This window comes from Castor canadensis, chromosome 5 (assembly GCF_047511655.1).
Source record: "Castor canadensis chromosome 5, mCasCan1.hap1v2, whole genome shotgun sequence".
NCBI classification, from domain to species: Eukaryota; Metazoa; Chordata; class Mammalia; order Rodentia; family Castoridae; genus Castor; species Castor canadensis.
The window spans coordinates 124,014,714-124,034,590 of record NC_133390.1 but is presented as its reverse complement, the minus strand read 5'-3'; the positions used below and the strand labels follow the sequence as shown (position 1 = coordinate 124,034,590).

General features: G+C 36.4%; 1 protein-coding gene across 10 annotated transcripts in view; it reads right to left on the bottom strand.

Annotated features, from left to right (window-relative positions):
- The window catches only part of Rbms3 (RNA binding motif single stranded interacting protein 3), a 1,393,896-nt gene that overhangs the window by 773,662 nt on the left and 600,357 nt on the right, over positions 1–19,877 (bottom strand). For all 10 annotated transcript variants that reach the window (XM_074074015.1, XM_074074014.1, XM_074074016.1 and 7 more), the window contains one exon: positions 7,660–7,833. In XM_074074015.1, the coding sequence (XP_073930116.1) occupies positions 7,660–7,833 (174 nt within the window). The remainder of the gene's footprint in view (positions 1–7,659; positions 7,834–19,877) is intronic.

The following is a 19,877-nucleotide window of genomic DNA, read 5'->3' as shown; positions in this document are numbered from 1 at the left end:
ATCTCTGCATGAAATTTTCATTGCTTTTATTGCATTAGAAGTAAGCATTAATTGGCTGGGTACCGAATGACTAATGAGAAACCAGGAACCTCATTTGTGGGTGAAACTTAGTGTGTCATGATAGAAATAAACTATCTACTCCAAAAAAAAAAAAAAAAAGAAAAAGGAAAATTAAAAACTTTAAAAAATGCTATGTGAACTAATTCATATGATAGTTTGATTTAGCCTTTCTATAATGTATAGATATTTCAAAACATTGCAATTTTATGAATTAATAAAGAAATTTAAGTTTGTTTAAAAAACGGTGGTGTTATGTAAAGTCCCTGTTTTCTTCCCTCCTTCTTAAAGAACTGCTCTATACAAATGAAATGTTTTAAGTTGTGAACTTCATCTTTTGCCTAAGACAGGTGCTACCATTGACACATAGAGGATGGCAGAGAAGAAAGAAAGAGCCTCTTTCCTTAATGTTGGTCAGCTATTGTACGAAACTTAGAAATGTCTATTCTAATTTCTGTTGCTGAAAAAACAAATTATCCCAAGTTTAACAGCTTAAAACTATCAACCTTTTGTTATGAACACAGTTTCTGAGGACCAAGAAAGTACACAGTAGAAATGATTTTTCTCTGCTCTCTCATGGTTAGACACAAATACCTGAAAGTGGTTCCACAGCAAGGGAACAGACTCGTCTGAAGGCTTCTTCACTCACTGTCTGATTCCTCAAGAGCCAACTTCAGTAGAAACCTCTGGGCAGGGAGCCTGCAGGGGTCTCTACTTATAGCATGTACTTCCTCACAGAATGGTGACTAGGTTCAGAAAGGGAATGAGCTGAGAGAGCATTCAGAAGCTAAGATTTTAAAAAGAAAAAAAAAAGGAATGGGATACCCTTTTCCAGTTTCCATCCAGAAATCATACAGCATTACTTCATCCATGTTCTACCCAATAGAAATGAGTCACAAGGGGCAGCCAAAGTCAACAAGAAGACATTTAGACACAACTTCTTGGCTAGGGAATAACGCTGTCATAGTGTAAAGAAGCATGTGGGGTTTGTAGTATAATTGTAGTCATCCTTGGCAAATATAAGCATGCACCCACCTGTACATCTAGACTTGTTATTAAGATAGTTAATATACAACTATCCTTTTGAAACCATTGTGAATTGGATACACTGTTATGAGTAGCAAAAAGATCCTAACACAGTTTTTTATTCCACCTTCAAAGGAAGACAACCATGTTATTATCTGCATTGTACATTTAGTCTTGCAGGGATCATGTTGAGAGAAAATGCCTTAGGCATGGCATACTATGAAATAGATATATGAATGCTTTAGAGAAGCTGAGACGGGCTGGGGATAGCCAGAATTCTGAGTTCTAAGCAGCTGCTTTCACTGAGTGGCCTCTATGATGTGAAAAAAGAAGTCTAGGAAAAATTATGACTGAATAGTGGTTAGTAAGCTCTATTCAGATGTTCTTAGAATTATTTTGAAAAATTACATACCCTCTCTTACATTTTAAGTTATCTAAAAATATCATTATAAATTTAAATAATTGCAAAGAACATAACTTCCAGACCATGATAACAATAGTCTCCCTTAGCACAGAGATGCATACATGGCCAAGAAAGACTGGAAGCCCCGTTGGTTTATGGTACCTGATTAATCATTACATGAGGCATTTCCTTGTTGGTGCTCTCCTGGGAAGTTTTTATACCCTGAGGCAACGGACCACCATAAGATTTATGTGCAAGAAATATTCCTTTTTTATTTTTTGCAATGGGCTGTACTAGGGAGCCCACTATATAATATATCCTCTAACCTTTTGGGGAGAGAAAGGGGACGCTATTAATAACTATGCTAGAAAATAAGCATAAACCAGGACGCTGGGATATATGGTAACCCTAGCATTAGAATACTGGTGAGTTATCAGGCAGATCAGTTTATAAAACATAATTCATTAATTCCCTAATGTCTGTCCTCCTTGAAAAGTTTTCCATCATCTCAAAAGTTTGTGTAGGCCTATTACTAAACCATCACCCAGTTATAATGATTGCTGAAGTATTGAAAATCTTCCATACATGCTAGTAAATAGAATAAAAGTAGTTGGATAATAGGTAATAATCTAAATTCCAACATTTGTGGAATTTTCTCCTTAGAAACTACAAACAAGCAAGTTATGATTCCAAGACATCTTCCTGGCTCAGGTGTTAAAGCACAGAATCAGAGGAGCTGCAACAGAGTATTTGCTTCATGTTTTCAAAGTGTGTGGGTAGTCTTGAAGCATAAAAGTCCTTATACGAAAAAAAGGAAATTTGCAATCACTTCTAATCACTATTATAAACTTTCATAAAGAACTCTTTGTCCCTGTCCATGGAGAAAAGCAGGGCCTGGAATTAGGAAGCAGCAGTTAAGGATGCTGGATGCCATTGATATAGATGGTTTCCATGGATATACAAAGAAATGCCTTCATTATAGGATGATACGCTCTCTGGTAGGTTTGAGGAACCCTTTTTTTATTTCACTACTTAAATCCTCTTAGACAATTGGCCCTGCATTCTGTAAACAAGTTTGTAAGGAGGGAAACTTTCTGCAATCCTACCTAATTACTAAAAAGAATCCTCCAGTAAGACAATGCCATGCCTTCAACCTTCTCCTTGCAGACTATTTTAAAGAGAAATCCAGCACCATGCTGCCAACAGTCCTTCTCCTACCTGCTTGTTCTTTTCTTGATGGATAGACAAGGCCTTAGTAGAACCTTATCCATCTCAGACTGGCATGAATCTCAACACACTACTACTTTAAAAAATTTCTTTACCTCTTTCTGCTTTGTCTCTTATTAACTGGTTTCCATCTGATCACAGCCTCATATTGGCTACTGTCTTCTGATTAGCCTCATTGGAATATAGAGTGTGCTCTCTTACTGGAGGAAAAAAAAAAAAACCAACAAGCCCCAGGTTGTGGCAACCTATAAAATCAGCTCACCCTCATCCACTTTTCATCTTTCTCACTTTCCTTCACCCTCTTTTGGCTCCCTAGAATTACCCAAGTGACAGCATGATTTCAGGTATGACAAGAGACATTAGCAAGAGAGGAATAGCAAGAGGGGAAGTGAGTGGAGAGAGCTAGTATTAGGAGGCAATGAATAACTTCTTTTGAAATTAACATGATCCCCAGTTGGAAAGCTGATATCATTCTTTATGTCAAATTACAAAGTACATATCATCTCCCTAGTAACAAAAGTATCAAATGGAAGATCACTCCACCCCACTAGTCACTATATGATTTTAAAATTCTTAGAATGATTTTATGATGAAATGTTCTGCAAATAGTATAACTAGGTAAGAAAATTACATTTTATATAAGCAGCTTCTTTAGATACTAAAAATAATATTGTATATTTAGTATTTGACTTATAAGTTAAATTATTAGACTACTTGAACATTTTGAATATTACTTACACTATTTCATATACCAAGTAGAAGTAGTTGTTCTAGATGCCTGGACATAGTTTATTCATTTGCATGGAAAAACAGTGGGTTTCAGAGAAATTAAACTTATGCTTATAACTTTTGGTAATTTTGAATTGCCATAGAGTATCTATTTCTGTCCTTTGTCATTAAAGAATCCCTCTTTCACTATCTTCCTCAGTGAAATAAACCCATTACTTTCAGGAAACACCAAGTACTTACTTACCCATTGAGTCACTGGATATTATGACTGAGGCAGGCTTGGAGAAGTGTTCATGAAGATGTGCATGAGCCAGTCCTTGGAACCTGTAAGTGTCATTTTACATGGCAAAAGGAAGTTGCATATGAGATTAAGAATCATTCCATGGGGATATTATCCAGGATCATTTGGATAAATCCTTCAATGTAATCCCAAATGTCCTTTATAAGAGGAAGGTGGAGAGAGATCTGATTATAAACAAAGAGACAATGTAAAGAAATAGATTTGAAGAAGCTATGCTGCCAACCTTAATGATCAGAAAAGGGCTCATGAGCCAAGATATGCAAGGAATGTAGCTCCAGAGCTTTAAAAGGCAAAGAAATACAGGTTTTCTTCATGAAACAGTATAGCTTTGTACACACCTTGATTTCAGGTTTGTGAAATTCATTTCAGACTTCTAATCTCCAGAACTGTAAGATCATAAATGTATGTCATTTTCAGACCCCCAAGTTTGTGATATTTTGTTATATCAGTCATAGGAAACTAATATATTGATGTACAAAAAGAATTTAAGACTATGCTTGGTCAGTTACAGCTTGCTCAGTTCAATTATGACCTTTTAAACAAAGCTATCTATTTCAAGTTAACCAACCAGACACTCCTGGGATATCAGGATTCCTCAGTAGCTGGGAATGGAGGCAAGTTGAGTCATATGTACTTACTATACAAACATTGCACATGGGTTGACATTCTTGAATCCCCAGGGAATTAATCAAAGAACTAGAAATTTTTAATCAAACTAGTGAGTTGTAAAAAGGACCAGCATCTCACAAAGTAGGCAGAGCACTTACAGCTCCACTAAAGTAAATGACTCAAGAAAGTCACTGGGAATCTGTTCTGACAAGAATTCCATTTCTGTGTTTAAATCCTAAAGCCTCTGTGCATCCTACACTGCATGGTCACTATGTAATCTGCTGTCACATTTTTGGAGCCACAAATATTTCTGTAGTACTTTGGCTTTCAAAGTAAATCCATGTAAAAATTATGAGGCAGTCAATGTTTTTGCATGTTGTCATACTAACCCAACTCTCAAAGTCTCCCTATATTGAACCACTGGATTGTACTCAGATGATATAGCTCCTTTTACAAACCAATAGTAGAGTTAAATGAATCCTGATCTTAGAGTCAGGAGTTTAATGTCATTTGACAATTTGAAGGGAAGTGTAAATGTAGGATTAATGGAAGAATGTCAAATAGACTTTAAAGTTAATCCTGAGAGTATCCTTGAAATCAGACACGTAACATCTATGACTCTTTTTTAGGGATTAGCTAATTTTTTAACCTTTATTTTCTTTCTTGACTCTCTTTACTTTCAATGGTCTGACAAGAAAATCATTTGCTGAATTTTAAAACCCAGAAAAGCGACTAGACAACCTATAATTTTTCCAGTGATTTCTAAAGTACAATAGCACCTATTTTTCATCTTTACTCCAATAGCTAAAATCAAATACTGTATAAACACAAATACTTCTCTAAAGAATAACATACCATTTAAATTAAATAATTATAGAGAGCTTTGTGAGGGATAAAATCATGCAATTGCTCTCAGATGGAAATAAAGACAGAGATCCAATGGCAAAGGGCAGTACAGCACAGTGGATAAGAACACTGGCAAAGGCTAGACGGCCAGGGTTAGAATCTCAGGCCCCAGTACTAGCTGATAAACTTGAGGCAAGACACTTAGTTTTTCTGAACTACATTTCATTAATTCTTAAAATGATGATGAAAATGCATACTTCTTAGGGCTGTTTTGAAAAAAAAGCATATATAATACATGTAAAAGTGCTTAGTACAGAGGTCAGAAAATATTAAATGCTCAATAAATGTCAGCTACTTTTAGATAATCTTGGGGCCAATAACAATATGAATAAAATACTTTATTAAATTATAATTGTCATCTTCTGGCTTAGCAAATAATGACTGAGGGAAAAACTAATAAGATATAGCAAACATGGAACTAGTTACTAAGGAAAAATTTATGCAAAATATGTTCAACTTTTTATTATTATGAAAACAAATTGCATATATTTTGAACATCAAATGGATCAAAGGATATAGAAAAACTGTCCATCTTTTTTATAGTCACATGTGTATGTGTGTGTGTGATACTTTCCAGTTTAACTCTGTGCTTTCCTTCTTTTCTTCTCCCAGCAGTTTACCACCCAGCAATGATTTCCTTGCGTAAAACACTCCAATCATTTCCCATCACACTTAAGTAAAACACCAGCTCCATGCTCTAGATTACAAAGGGCTGGACACTATAGCTCCTTTCTTTCTGATTTTATCTCCTTCTATTCTCTACTAACTAGAATCCAATCATACTGGCTTTTTCTCTGTATATTGAACACTCAGGCTCATCCTGTCTCAGATCTTTCATACTAACTGTTCCCTGTACTTGGGACACTGCTGAACTCTGCATAGTTATCTGTCTTTTTCATTCAGATCACAGATAGAATCTGGCTTCTGGATGAAGACTTGCCTGGCTATATAATCTCAAAGTAGTCACCAAGTGACTTTGGTCACCAAGTGATCCTTTTTGATCACTTAAACCTGTTTTAAATAGCTGCATAGTATTTCACACTATTATGTATTTTTCTTGTTTTTTTGCTTTATTTATTTATTTATATATTTATTTGTGTAATCACTAGCCTCCCCAATCACAAGGATAGAAACCTTATCAGAGGAAGACTTTCTTGCCTCTTTTACCAAGAATAATGCTGGGACATAATAATGCTTACTAAATTTTTTTTGATGAAAAAGTGGCTGAAAATAAATAGTAGTTATTTAAGTTCTTCTTCCAAGTTATTTCGAAATTATGGGTAATACCATCTTAGTGCACATATTCTTGTATAGGTCCAATTAAATGTTAAAAGCTTAATTATTGAGTCAAAAGGTATATGCAATTTACATTTTAATAGTGATATCCAAATTGTCTTTGAACAAAGTCATACTAACATTTTGAGTCATGCTAACATTTTGAGTGAATTCCTTGAATTCATTTAAATGACATTATAACATGATATTTGGGGCACATTCCCTCAATTTGGAAACCTTGGATACTGTATAACTCTATAATCTTAAAATGTAAATAGGATAGGGAATGTTCAAGTCTACAATAGACCTTCTGAATGGCTGCAGAATCCGTGTCTACTGTGACTGCCCAGCTCCGGAAGTCACTCTGAGAATTATGCAGACTCACTTTCAAAGCTTTCTCATTACTTCTAAGTCCTGTGCTTAGACTTTTAGCAGCAAGCAGAGACCTTCCTAACCAACATTCATTACAATCCTTTTCAAGTGTGAACATTGTAATTTTCAATCTTAGTTAATGGAGATTGGATTGAGACACACACAAAAAAATCATATTGGAAGAAATAAGTATTGTATGCTAAAAGATCCTAAGTTTCCACAACTTCATTTTTCCCCAACTACACATTTATTTCTCCCACCCTTTGAGTCATTTATATCAACAATCTCAGAGCTCTGTATAATAGAAACTGGAAAATATTTCCATACATTTATATCTGTACAAATATATTTACAAGATTATTGATGAAAGTGGAGTCATCCAGAATCCACTGATTCCTTTCCTTTTTGAAAGATTCCTTCTGCCAACACAAAAGTAACCAACTAAATTCATAATCAATAGCCAAGAGGAAGCCAGAAGAATGAAACCAGAGACAAGCATACATTCAGTCTCCACACCACAACACTCCGAAAACTCTGCCAACCTCCATCATCTGGAAATAACTTTAAATGAAATACCATTTTCAGCAAAGACCACCCAAACATACACCATTTAAACACCTAAGACATTCTTGGTTGCTTGTGGAGTACATATTCTTTAGAAAGACAGCCCAATTAACAGAGATGGCTATTCTAAATTTAAAATATGCCTATATAGAGCATCCAATTCACTAAACACAGAAAAATGGATACTTACAGCAGGGTGTCCAGTACAGTAGGTATAGCTGGCATGGGACTGGTAATGCAAGCTTGTTCTTGGAAAGGAGTATGCATTCCAGGCTGGTTGGCTGCTGTTCCATTGGGAACTGAAGCCAGGGCTCATGGTCACTCGGGACTTACTAGTTTGGTATGCTCTCACTGTGGAGCTAGACTGTGAAGAAGAAAGAAAAGCAATGTAAAGACAGCTCTGTACAAAACCCAGCAAGCTATATATAGCAGCATGCATTCTCATGTATGAGCATGGCAGAGGACTCAGCTGACTAGGGAAATGGCTGATGGCTTAAGAGGAAGCATTAAATACTGTTCTGATTAAGATAAAAATGTTTACTCACTATTACAATGTTGCCTGGATCACAAAGCACAAAGCCCCACTGAAATTGATCTCATTGAAAACAGTTTTTTTCTAGTTGCAACATGCAACTCCATCTTTCAGAAATGAGTTATGGATTATGCTTTAGCAGTGATACCAACAGAGATACTTTCAATTTCATAAATGTCCTTTCATCCCAGTGTATACTTTAGAAATTCAACATCAGTCTCATGTGACTGCAATAAATTAAAGTCTTAATTTACCTGGATTAGATTGAGGCACAGATTGGTGCCAAACTCGAAATGGTCTTCCATGATCTATGGCTCTCCTGGGGAGACATTAGCAGAAATCTGGATACTCCTACGGGTCACCATTTTACTGCCTAAAGACATCAAAATGCTAAGGACTTGAAATTTCCATTTACCCCTAACCTACTCTATCAGTGTAATTGAAAATGAAATAATAGTAAAATATCAGTTTGCTAAATGTTAAGTATATCTGGTTGTTCATAACTGTATATAGGGTAGAATTTACTGAAAACAAAACTCACTTGTATCTTCTGTCCTTTGTCCTCAGATGGCCACAGCACAGAAGGCATATAATAGTTTCTTTTCAGAGAGCACTTTCTATCATCAAATTGCAAGAGCCGCTTATCCCAGCAGCTCAGTAACTTTCACAATAAATTCTATTTATAAATCGATGGGTACACGCCAACTCAATCACTGGGAAAATGTGCTAATCGCATTGCTATTATATTCAGGAAACCCAGTGGGGAAGAAACTTTTATCCAAAGTTGTGTTTTCCATTGGGCTAGGATCTGATATCATTACATACTTAAAGAACAACTTTTCTGAGGACAGATTTTAGCATCTTGGGATAACCACACCTCAGCAATTCAAACACTGTAGGTAGGGTCATTTCTCTCAAAATATGTCAAAATTACTTGGAAAAGGAAAAGAAAATTTAAGTCAATGATTGAAAGGTAGTTAACAATTTAAAATATTTAAACCCTAAACTAGAAAACACAGCTGTGTAGAGGTAACAAAATTTATCTGGTTATTTATCCTTCCCCACCCTCTCCCCTCATCAACTTATAACCACACGTGTAATCCACATGTTTCAAAAGTTAATGATAGCCAGGCACTCATGGCTCACGCCTGTAATCCTACCTACGTAGGAGGATCATGGTCCAAAGTGAGCCCAGGCAAAATAGTTCATGAGACCCTATCTCAAAAAAACCCATCACAAAAGAGGGCTGGTGGAGTGGCTCAATTGCCCTGAGTTCAAGTTTTTGTAAAAAAAAAAAGTGCAGATGCAGCAATGAGAAGTGTACACAACTGCACATCTCAGTACCACAGACCTGTGTTGAGAAGTTAACAGTGGACTTTTAAAAAATTGGGATATGTATTTCTGATTGGTTTGAAGAACGGCAACTGCTTTAATATAAATGCCCCAGTTCTTTGTACCATTTATACAATCATGTCAGAGAAGAAATGAGCCCACCAACAAATTTATTGCAGTCACATGAGACTAATGTGACTCCATCTTTCAGAAATGAGTTATGGGTTATGCTTTAGCAGTGATATCAACAGTGATACTTCAATTTCATAAATGTCCTTTCATCCCAGGGTACACCTTCTGATGCCACTGGTTTATGCCCTTGTCCTTCCCGCTCTCACAGAGCCGGCAGTATTGCTGATACACTTTGGCATGTGATTATGACATTCTATAGTGTGCCATACACTATGTAAATCTCAGTGCTCCAATCTGGTTTACAACATGAAGATACTGTACAGTCTTTTCTACTAAGGAACTTCATCATGATTCACCCTCCTCATTATCCCCCTCATGTACTTCTGCTCTCACTATTCGCTGCTCTTTCTCTTTTTTTCTCTCTAAATTAGATCTTTTTCCAGGGCTTAATCCTTAGTTCTGTGTTTTAAACCCTTTTAACTTTTCTCCTCCTTTGTGATCTCACTCACAATCAAAGCTTTAAGTATTACTTCTAAGAAGATGACTCACATATAATTTAACAATCCAACCTCTCTCCTAGTTTGTCTCTAGTTTGTCCTTTCCATATCCTTTATCAGAACCCACTGTTAAGATTTTCAATCGTTACATCAGAGCCACTAAAACTGAAACGAGAACCTTCTACCTTAAACCTTGATTGACCTTCTGCAACACACTAGATTTAGACTTTCTAAAATCCTGCTTTCATTGTGTTACTCCTTGCTGAAAAATATTCATTGCCTTTCCACCATTAGAGAGACAAAATGGAAACTTCTTAAACTCTCATTTGAGATTCTTTCTGATTTTATCTAGACTGACATGGTAAGGGTATTTATTTGGTCTTTTCTTTTTTATTGTTATTTTATCATATTATTGTTGCAATGCAGGTAAAATTGTAACATTTACAAAAGTTCTTACAATATATCATAGTTGAATTCCCACCTTCCATCATTCTCCTTTATCCCCTCTTCCTCCATTCCTGGAATAGTTTCAACATGTCTTATTTTTTCATTTTCATACATAAGTAAATAATATTTCTACTACATTTTGCTTCCTTGACCCTTTCCTTACACACACACACACACACACACACACACACAGGTACCAACTCTCAGATAGAACCTGTCTTATTTTCCTGTTCTCTGTATTTGGTCCTTTCCATAGAACAGTGTCTTCTACTAAATGGTTGACTCCCTGATATTCTTGGCATGTGCCATAGAAATCCAGACAGTCACATTCTTCCTTTGGAAGTCACATTCTTCCTTTGAGAGCAAGGGCTCAAAAACATTGGTCAAATTGGCCAGATTTGTCATTAGAGACTTGAAAGGACAATGCACAAACGAATATATTGGGACAACCAATAAGCCTTCAAAAAGCTGCTCAAGATCCTTAGTCATCAGGAAAACATAAAATAAGGTGAAAGCACCACTCTAGCTCATACTAGCATGGTTAAAACTAAAAAGACTATCAACTGTAAATGTTGGTAGGTTATTGTGAACCTGGAACCCTCCTCATTGTAGGGAGGGTTGTATTGTATTGTAGGGAGTAAAATGGCACAACTGCTTTGGAAAACTGTTTGATAGTTGTTTCTTATTTTTAATAAAATGAGTCATACTTTTTTCATATGACCCAAAAATTTTGCCCCCAATTATTTGCCCAAAAGAAAATATATAAACACAAAAGGATTTTATAAGAATGTGAATAGTAGCTTCATTCATAATAGTCTTAAATTGGAAAGTATCCATACACAACCAATAAAAGAATGGATTTTAAAATTTGAACTATATTCATACTATTCAGCTATCAAGAACAAAATTTTAATGCACAACAACAAGGTTGAATCTCAAAATAATGCCAAATAGAAGAAGATAAGAACAAAAAATGTGTGTGTTTGATTTTACTTATATGAGATCCAAGATTAAAAAATATATATGTATATATGTGTGTATGTATATATATATGTATATATGTGTGTATGTATATATATATATATATATATAATAACTGAAATAAATCAGAAAGCGATTGCTAGGGGAGTTGAGAGAAATTAATTAGTTTTCTATAATAGTAGAAATGTTTGCTATCTTATTTTGGGTGGCTATTACATGAATGCATACATTTGCCCAAACTCATGAAATTGAACCTTTGAGATCTGTGCTTTTTTATTATATCTTAATGTGCTGCTATTGCAAAAGCAGTATACTAGATAAATTTTCAATGATAATAATGAGTAGAAAGAAATGACTCAGAACCTGGAAGTCTGGTGATCCAAAAAAAAAAATCCTAATTTTCTAGGCTCCCTAATTGTCTAGTCTGAGTTCCACTGTCCTTTCTCTCCTTGGCACATCCTCTGGGAGCAATGCCAAAGAGCATCCAACAGCCAAAAGGCAGGCAGCCAGAAGGAAGAGCTAAGGGTCTGGATAAAGATCTCCTGAATAGCCAAGAACTGGCAGCATCCCCCAATGTCTACCAACAGATCAGGGGTCGGGGCTGTTGGAGGAAAAAAACTGAAGCTCCACACAAAAGAAAAGCCCTGCTGCCTCCTTCCAGAAATTACAGAGCTCCAGGGGACAGGTGCTGTTCTGTTATTCAGTCAGCACTAGCGAAAAGGAAGAAGGAAGTTGCACTCAGAAAAATAATGCAGTGAGGAAGAAGGGAATGATCAACACCAGGAGACTCCTACTTACAACTGAGTGAGTGCTGTGGAGACTTAAAAGCTAACTCTCGCACATCCTATCAGATACTGTCTCAAGTGCTTTCTGTTTTCACTGTAGTGACTCATATATTCCTCACAACAATATTAAGAGGTAGTTACTATTGTTATGTGTATATTATATATGAAAAAATGGGGGCAAAAGGAAATTAGGTAGTTTAAAAATTAAGATCATAGAACTGCCTTGCAGGTAAGTTGAGATTCAATTCTGGGCGGAGACTCCAGAATTCATACTCTCTAATATTCTACTGTAATGTTGACTTAGTTTAGGTTCTTCCTAAAGCAGATGCTAAGATAAGTGCAGAATTGGGGTTTTTTTTTTTAAATGTATTTGTGTCTAAGGGGAGGAGGAGAGAGATAATTACAAAAAGAAAGCAGGAGAGAAGAAACAAAGACTAGGAAAGAAAAGGAGAAAGTAACACAAAAATGTGTGTTATTGGGATTGCAAAGGTAACTTAAAATACCACTAAAGGTTCAAGGCACTGAACTCTGCTGAGATCTCCACAAAGGGTTCAAAATACAATCCTAGAATTGTCCACAGAGATATAGGGAAGCAAAATTTGCCATACAAAAGGATTACCTTCAAGATTATTACCACCAGGACTTCCAAACTGTGTTGGAACATGGAGAATGAACTCTTTGGACACCAGAGAAAGCATGGGGTAGAAAATGGAAGGACACACAGGTAAAAACAGGTAGAATGCTGTCAAGTGCTAGATGATTCAGAACTGTCCATCACAGTTGCAGTTAAAATCAAAGGAGATGGGGGAATGTGGGGATAGGGAAGTTCCACACTACTTCTCTAGGGTAGTATGCTCAGTGGTGTTAATATCAACAGCAATGTTAACTGTACATTTGATGCTATGGGTCTTTCATGCACTGAGTGCCCAGAGCTCTCCAAATGAAGTATAGAAGACCCTTGCTATTGAGGGTACCTGGATCCAAGGAGAACATGTGTAGAAAGCCTGTGCATGCTCAGGATATACAGAGTTCAGTACTATACTGTGGATACTTGATTCATTTTTCCCAGAATGCCACACATCTTTCACTAAAGACATGCTACATTTCAACAAATCTCAAAAATTGTCACTTTATCACTTCAGTTAAGCACATTCACTGTTACCTTGGTTTGGGAGCCCCATTTGTTTTGTGGGAGGCAGATTTTCACAAAATGAAGGGCAGGGAAACACTTAGCAGATAACACAATGATTTCAACACAACTGAAGAAGATAACATGACTGACTGAGAACGTCTAGGCATCAACTGAACTGCAGAAAGCAAACATGGCAATTTTTTATGGCCCTTGGTTAAAATCATGTGTAATAAACTTGCCAATAAGGTGGGCTTACTATAGCTGTTATTGCCCACTTTCTCCTGATGAAGAAACTGGAATGTGCAGAGGTTAAGTAACTTGCCTAAAGATACACAGGTAATAAGGATACAGAGCTAAAGATTAAACGTATCAAGTATATGGAACCAGGGTTGATTATGTGACTAACAGATTGTCGTCAAATAAAGATCACAAATGAACCAAATACTCTATGTCAAAGACAGATTAAGAGTGAAATATTTATAGGCATATGTTGATATAAATTTAAAGAGAAAGTCAACAATCCAAAAAAGCACAAGATTAGTGTGAGGAGCTAGAGGCATGAGAACACTCACTGTTATATATAGAATAGCACCATTGTTTATAACATGATCATCATATAATATCACTCGAAAGTTAACTCAAATTCAATTATCAGTGATGATGCAACAACCAACCCAAATCATCCACATTTGTGTCCTTTAAATGTTGCTGTTACTGGGCCAGGTGGGTAGCCCAATGGTTGAGTGATTGCATAGTATATACAATGCCCAAGGTTCAATATCCACTACTGGAAAATAAAAAGTTGCTATTACTATCAGTGAACGTCCTCAGCAGAAGGAAATTGCAAGATAATTCTAGAAATAGTAAATTTACAATGAAATTCTTTTAAGTATATTACAATGGTAACTTAAAATACTGGTAAAGTTAGTCTTAAGAGGAATTTATGTCTTTTATAGTAAAAACTATTAACATATATGGAAACTATGCCTGAACTAACAGAGCAAGAGTCTGGTAGCAATCATTGTAATGGACATGTTTCCCTTGCCATAGCAATCCTGCTACTTTCCCCCCAGCTCCTGCTGCAGCACCCCCCATCATATGTGCTTACAAAGCATAAATCTCTTTTGGGGACCTGAGCTAAGAAATATTGTAAAGGGAAGACTGAAGTTTTATGGTTTGAATGGAGTAAAATGAGAGAGAGGAAGAGAAAGCACAGACAGTAACAGACCAGCAAGGATCTTGCTCAGAGGAGATGGAAGGACGGTGTCAATACTGAATATCTTAGTTTTGGGCTCCAGTTTCTTGCACTACTGATCCTGAGTCCCGTAAGATATTCCTGTGCTCAGATAATAAGTTCTTCTTTTCTGCTTAGGTAATCTTAAGTAGGAATTGGAATTAAATGACCACTTACTAGACAAAGTGAAAGGAGCAAATACAAAGAAAGAAGCACACTTGAGACACCATGCGGCTCAGGTAGAGGAAGAAATTACAGGCTTTCCAGTTCCCATAAAGCCTGTAACATGCTGGCTAGGACTCCTGTGAGACTCTCATTTTGCCCTCACTAATTTAGTGGACTTCTCTTCTAACACTGGTATCCTCCCTTTTGCTCATATAGGGACCGTTTTCCACTTTAAAATATAGTATTGTCCTTCTTCTTTGACTTTTTATTATAAATCAGCATTTCCAGATCACTTTACCTTAGGCACTCATTGAAAATTTTCAAGTTGTTTCACTTCTAAAAGCCAGAATTATATCAGTAAAAATAAAATGTATGAACCAAACATCACTCATAAATAGTGACATTACATTGCAGGTCTGATTGTTGGTATGAAGTACTACAAAGTATATGTGAGAAAGCCAACCAACAAATTTATTTTAAATAATTATTTAAAAATATGTTATGCATATCTAGCTTCTCTTAAAATAGTGTTGTAAAATTTATCCACACCTACACATTTTTGTATTATTCTTTCCTCCCATTGTTAGTTTTATTTTTGCAAGCACTTACAAACATCATACAGTAGAATTAGATAATGTTTATATGCACATGTGTATAGACATGCATAGAAACATAACACATACAGACACGTACGTACACAAATTTTCTATGTTCCCATAATGGACTTTTTGGTAAGCAAATGTTAAAATGGGTTCACAGAGAGGCTAAATGATGTACTGCATGTGTTTATTTCCCATATTGCCAAAAAGGAAGTCTAAAAAAGAACAGTTTCTACCCAACAGCTCTCAGAGTTTCAATAGGTTTTTCAAAGGTCCCTTCCCACCCCAAGCCCCAAGCGAAGGATTCGCACAGTGTGGTTTCACTTACCACTAGCTGAATGGGAAGCCTGAATGGGCAGTAAAACCCACGCCAAACCTCTCTGCACCCTGTGTAGGACAAGTGGTTACTTTGTTCATTTACAAAGGCTGGAGAGAGGAGAGAGAAACAGCCGGATGGCATAAGAAGCTTCTTTCAAACAAGTCCTTTTGAAGGGATCTAAATGATGGCACAGAAAAGGAAGGAGGCTGCACAAGGAAATGGGTAGAAACTTTTAAGTTCTTCACACATACCCTGCCCCAAGGAACAGAAAACATGTATTCTCTTTGACATATTTTTCCTTTGTAACATTCCTCAGAGATGAATCCCTTGCTTGGGCTCAGCGGATTTGCTTCTCTGAGGAAAGGGAGGCTTTTTTCTTATTGTTATTGTTGTTCCCTGGCAAGACTGTCTTTATTTTTCTAACATCGCTTGTTTTATGACATGTAAGCATAAAGTATCTGAGCAAGCTTTGCTTATCAGAAGCCCTTTTTGTAAAACAGTCATAAAACATGGTGTTTCCAGGCACTTGGTTTTATTTTTCTTGTCAACCTTCAATATTTCAAACAGTGGAATGTGATAGAATTTTCTGCATGCTCTCCTAGACATTTTCAGGACCCCAGCAAGTCATGCTGCACTCATGTAGACCCTAACACACTATCCTAGACTAGCTAGGTCATGCCAAGTGACTGTCACCTGCATCTGTCAGACAAGGTAGCCTGACTTGGACACTGGAAATTGGGAACCACCACTCAATGATTTATTAGTGTCTCTTAGGACAGAGCAGGAAGAAGCTCTATCCCCTGTGATATCCTAATTATTACAATTACAGTGTTTGAAGGACGGGAAAAGGGGTTCCTGGCATGAATGTAAACGGAGAGGCAACTTTAAATTCTCACAATTGCTGTTCTGACACTTAGGAAACAATTAGGTGGGTACTTTCAGGATGGAGACAACATAGGACTTAAAACCCAAAAGCCTGGCCATGAATTTTGGCGTTGCCAGTTTGCCCTTACAAAATCTTGAATAAGTCTTTCCACAATGCGACCCTTCCCTCTCACTGGAAAATCTTAGCTCCTAGAGTTACTGTGGAGATTAAAATAAAAAAAGGCACATGAGAGGATCTGGCACTTAGATGATTTTCCATTAAAACATTTTGGAAAAAAAAAAAAACAGTTGGGAAAGTGGTTCTGAATACAGATTCTAAGAACTAACTGCTGTAACCAGAGCTGGCTCTTCTTACCCCCTCAAAACTTTGATAATATATCCTATCCACTTGAGTAGCAGTTAAGTTACTTGTACATTTGAACCTACCTCAAATAATTTTTCACTAGAGGATATAAATTAAAACATTTAGTGTCTTCTATTCATTTGATGTTACTAGTAATTATTGTTGAATTCAAAGGTTACTTTTTTATTGCTGTGCTGGGAGTACATTGTGGCATTTACAAAAGTTCTTACAATATATCATACTTGAATCTACCTGCTCCATCATTCTCCTTTATCTCCTATCCCTCATTCCTGGAATAGTTTGAACATGTCTCATTTTTCCATTTATATACATGTATGCACAGTATTTGCACCATATTCACCCTCTTATACCCTTTCCCCACATCCTCCCCCCAACACTGGTACAAACCCCCCAGAGAGGGCCTGTTCTGCCCTCCTGTTCTACAATTTTGTAAAAGAAAAAAATGACATTTTTGTTTGTTTAATATAGCTATACAGGGAGTTTTCTTGTGATATTTCCATGTACATATGTATTATAACCCCAATTGGTTCATTCTTTTATTTTTCTACTTTCTACCTTAGTCCCCTTCTTATGGTGATTTCAATAGGTTTAAAAATTCTGTATTTATTCTTGTATAGGAAGTACATCAACCATATTCAGCTTCTTAACTGACTTCTTTTATACTCCCTCTCTTGTATGTGACCTCCCTTTAGTGTCAACCATTCTATGGGGCAGCCTCTTCAGTTTGGTGACCAAATTTGTTGTGCAAAAGCTGTTTAATTTCATGTAGTCTCATTTGTCAATCCTTTCTGTTAGTTGCTGACCCATTTGAGTTCTGCTTAGGAAGTCATTGCCTATGCCTATTAATTCCATTATATTCGCTGCTCTTTCCTGCACTAACTTCAAAGTTTCAGATTTTGTAATTAAGTTCTTTAATCCACTTTGAGTTGACACTTATACAGGATGAAAGATATGGACCTACTTTCAGTTTTTTGCATGCATATATATCCAGTTTTCCCAGCAACATTTGTTGAAGAGGCTGTCTTTTCTGCATCATATGTTTTCGGTGTTTTGTCAAAAATCAGATCCAAGTGGCTGCATGGATGCATATCTAGGTCTTCTATTCTGTTCCACTGGTTTTCATATCTGTTTTTGTGCCAGTACCATGCTGTTTTTATTGCTATGCCTCTGTAGGATAGTTTGAAGTCAGGTATTATGATACGTCCAGCATTGCTCTTTTTGATCAATATTTAAAGGTTACTTTTTTTTTCTTGCAGTGCTTAGAATTGAACCCAGGACCTTGTAAATGGTAATGAAGTACCACTGAGCTATATCCCCAACGCCATTTCTTATTTTTTTTAAAATAATAAACAACATATAACCTTTCTTGGAAACTAGAATTTATAAGAGCCTTCTCTCCTTTCCTCCTTCCCTTTTTCTTTCTTCTCTCACTCCTATCATTCTTACTTCATAAATGAAAAAAAAGAAAGCACAGAAGAGAAAGCCAACCTAGCAGAGGCTAATTTCTTTATATCTGAGTAACTAATTCCAATCCTTATTTTTCTTTTCTACACTAAAAGTCCCTTTACAACTAATTCCTGGCTCGGTGCACATTCAATGATCCCAACACACTACTGTTCTTGCATGAGTGTGTTGGAATTTAAAGTCACATACAGCATCCCTAGAGGACAGCTCAATAGCCCCAGAGTGACTGAGACAGGAATGGACTGCTTTCCCAAAATGGACAATAAAATGAATGGGAGGATGATTCTTACAAGTCTTTTGATAGCTTCACATCAAGAGGTAAGCTAGTTTACCTGTTTTAAGAGGAATTTCAATGCTAGACTATGAATAATGCTGGGTAGAAGTTAATAATCTTATCTCTGCTCCTGGACCCATTTCTAGTAAATAGTGCTGCATACGAATTATCTATCTATTAATTCATTAAACACTCACATAATGAGTGACCACAAGGGGGAAGGTATTGTATAAAGGCTAGGACTACAACCAGGAGAAAGACACAGGTCCTGCCTTAGGGAGAATGCTAATTTAACAAGGAAAGCAGCCCTTCTGAAAACACAAAAACCATGATATTTTTGGATCTGTCTGTGGGTCTGGAATTCAGTAGGAAGCACTGAACTGGAGATCTAGGAGTCATCGGAAACTGAAACCATGCAAATGGATGGAGTGAGACCGCAGAACGCTCCTGGCTATCACCAAAGTTATTAGTATAAGGTCGAGGTGATGAGCTGATTTAATTAGGTCCAATGTCCAAAGATTAATTCCCACTGGCCAAAGACATAAGTGGTTTATTAGTGGAAAATTCCATAAAATTACTGTCCCCATGGTACAGTACAGAGCAAAGTACATGAATAGTTGCCCTGAGTGTTTAGCTCATTCTAATATCAGTACCATTTATTGAATTCCTACTTCGAAGGGCAGACATAATTAGGAGTTTTCTTTCTGAGGTAAACAATGTACTCTCCACCAGCCATGAAAATCATCATACACTGATGACAGAGGATTAAGCAACGAATTACTCTTAGAAACAAATGGTAATCATCACCCATGAACTACCAAATCGGCCGTAAACCTTCAATTGCAGTTGTCTTCCCAAGATTCCTGCCGGAAGTCATCTCTTCAGTACTGCTGTGCCAGTCCTTCTTCAGACAGCCAAATACCAAGAGTTTATTATCAACTTCCTATGTGCAAAGCACTGTACTAGATCTCGTAGAAGGCACAGATGTGACAGATTCCCACCCGGGGTTAACTTTCCATCTATTAGAATATGTTAGCAGATACTCAGAGGATGATTATGGAAAGAACTGCCTCTGCTCACTTCTTGCTATAAACATTATACTAATTCTCAAACATTCTGTGAAATATTATCCAGCTTCTAACATTTCTACTCCTTTGTTTTTATCATCACATAATTTTGGTTTTTTTTTCTTTTTTTATTATTCATATGTGAATAATAAAATATAATTTATCACATAATTTTGGAGCTTAAATCTTTTTTTTTTGT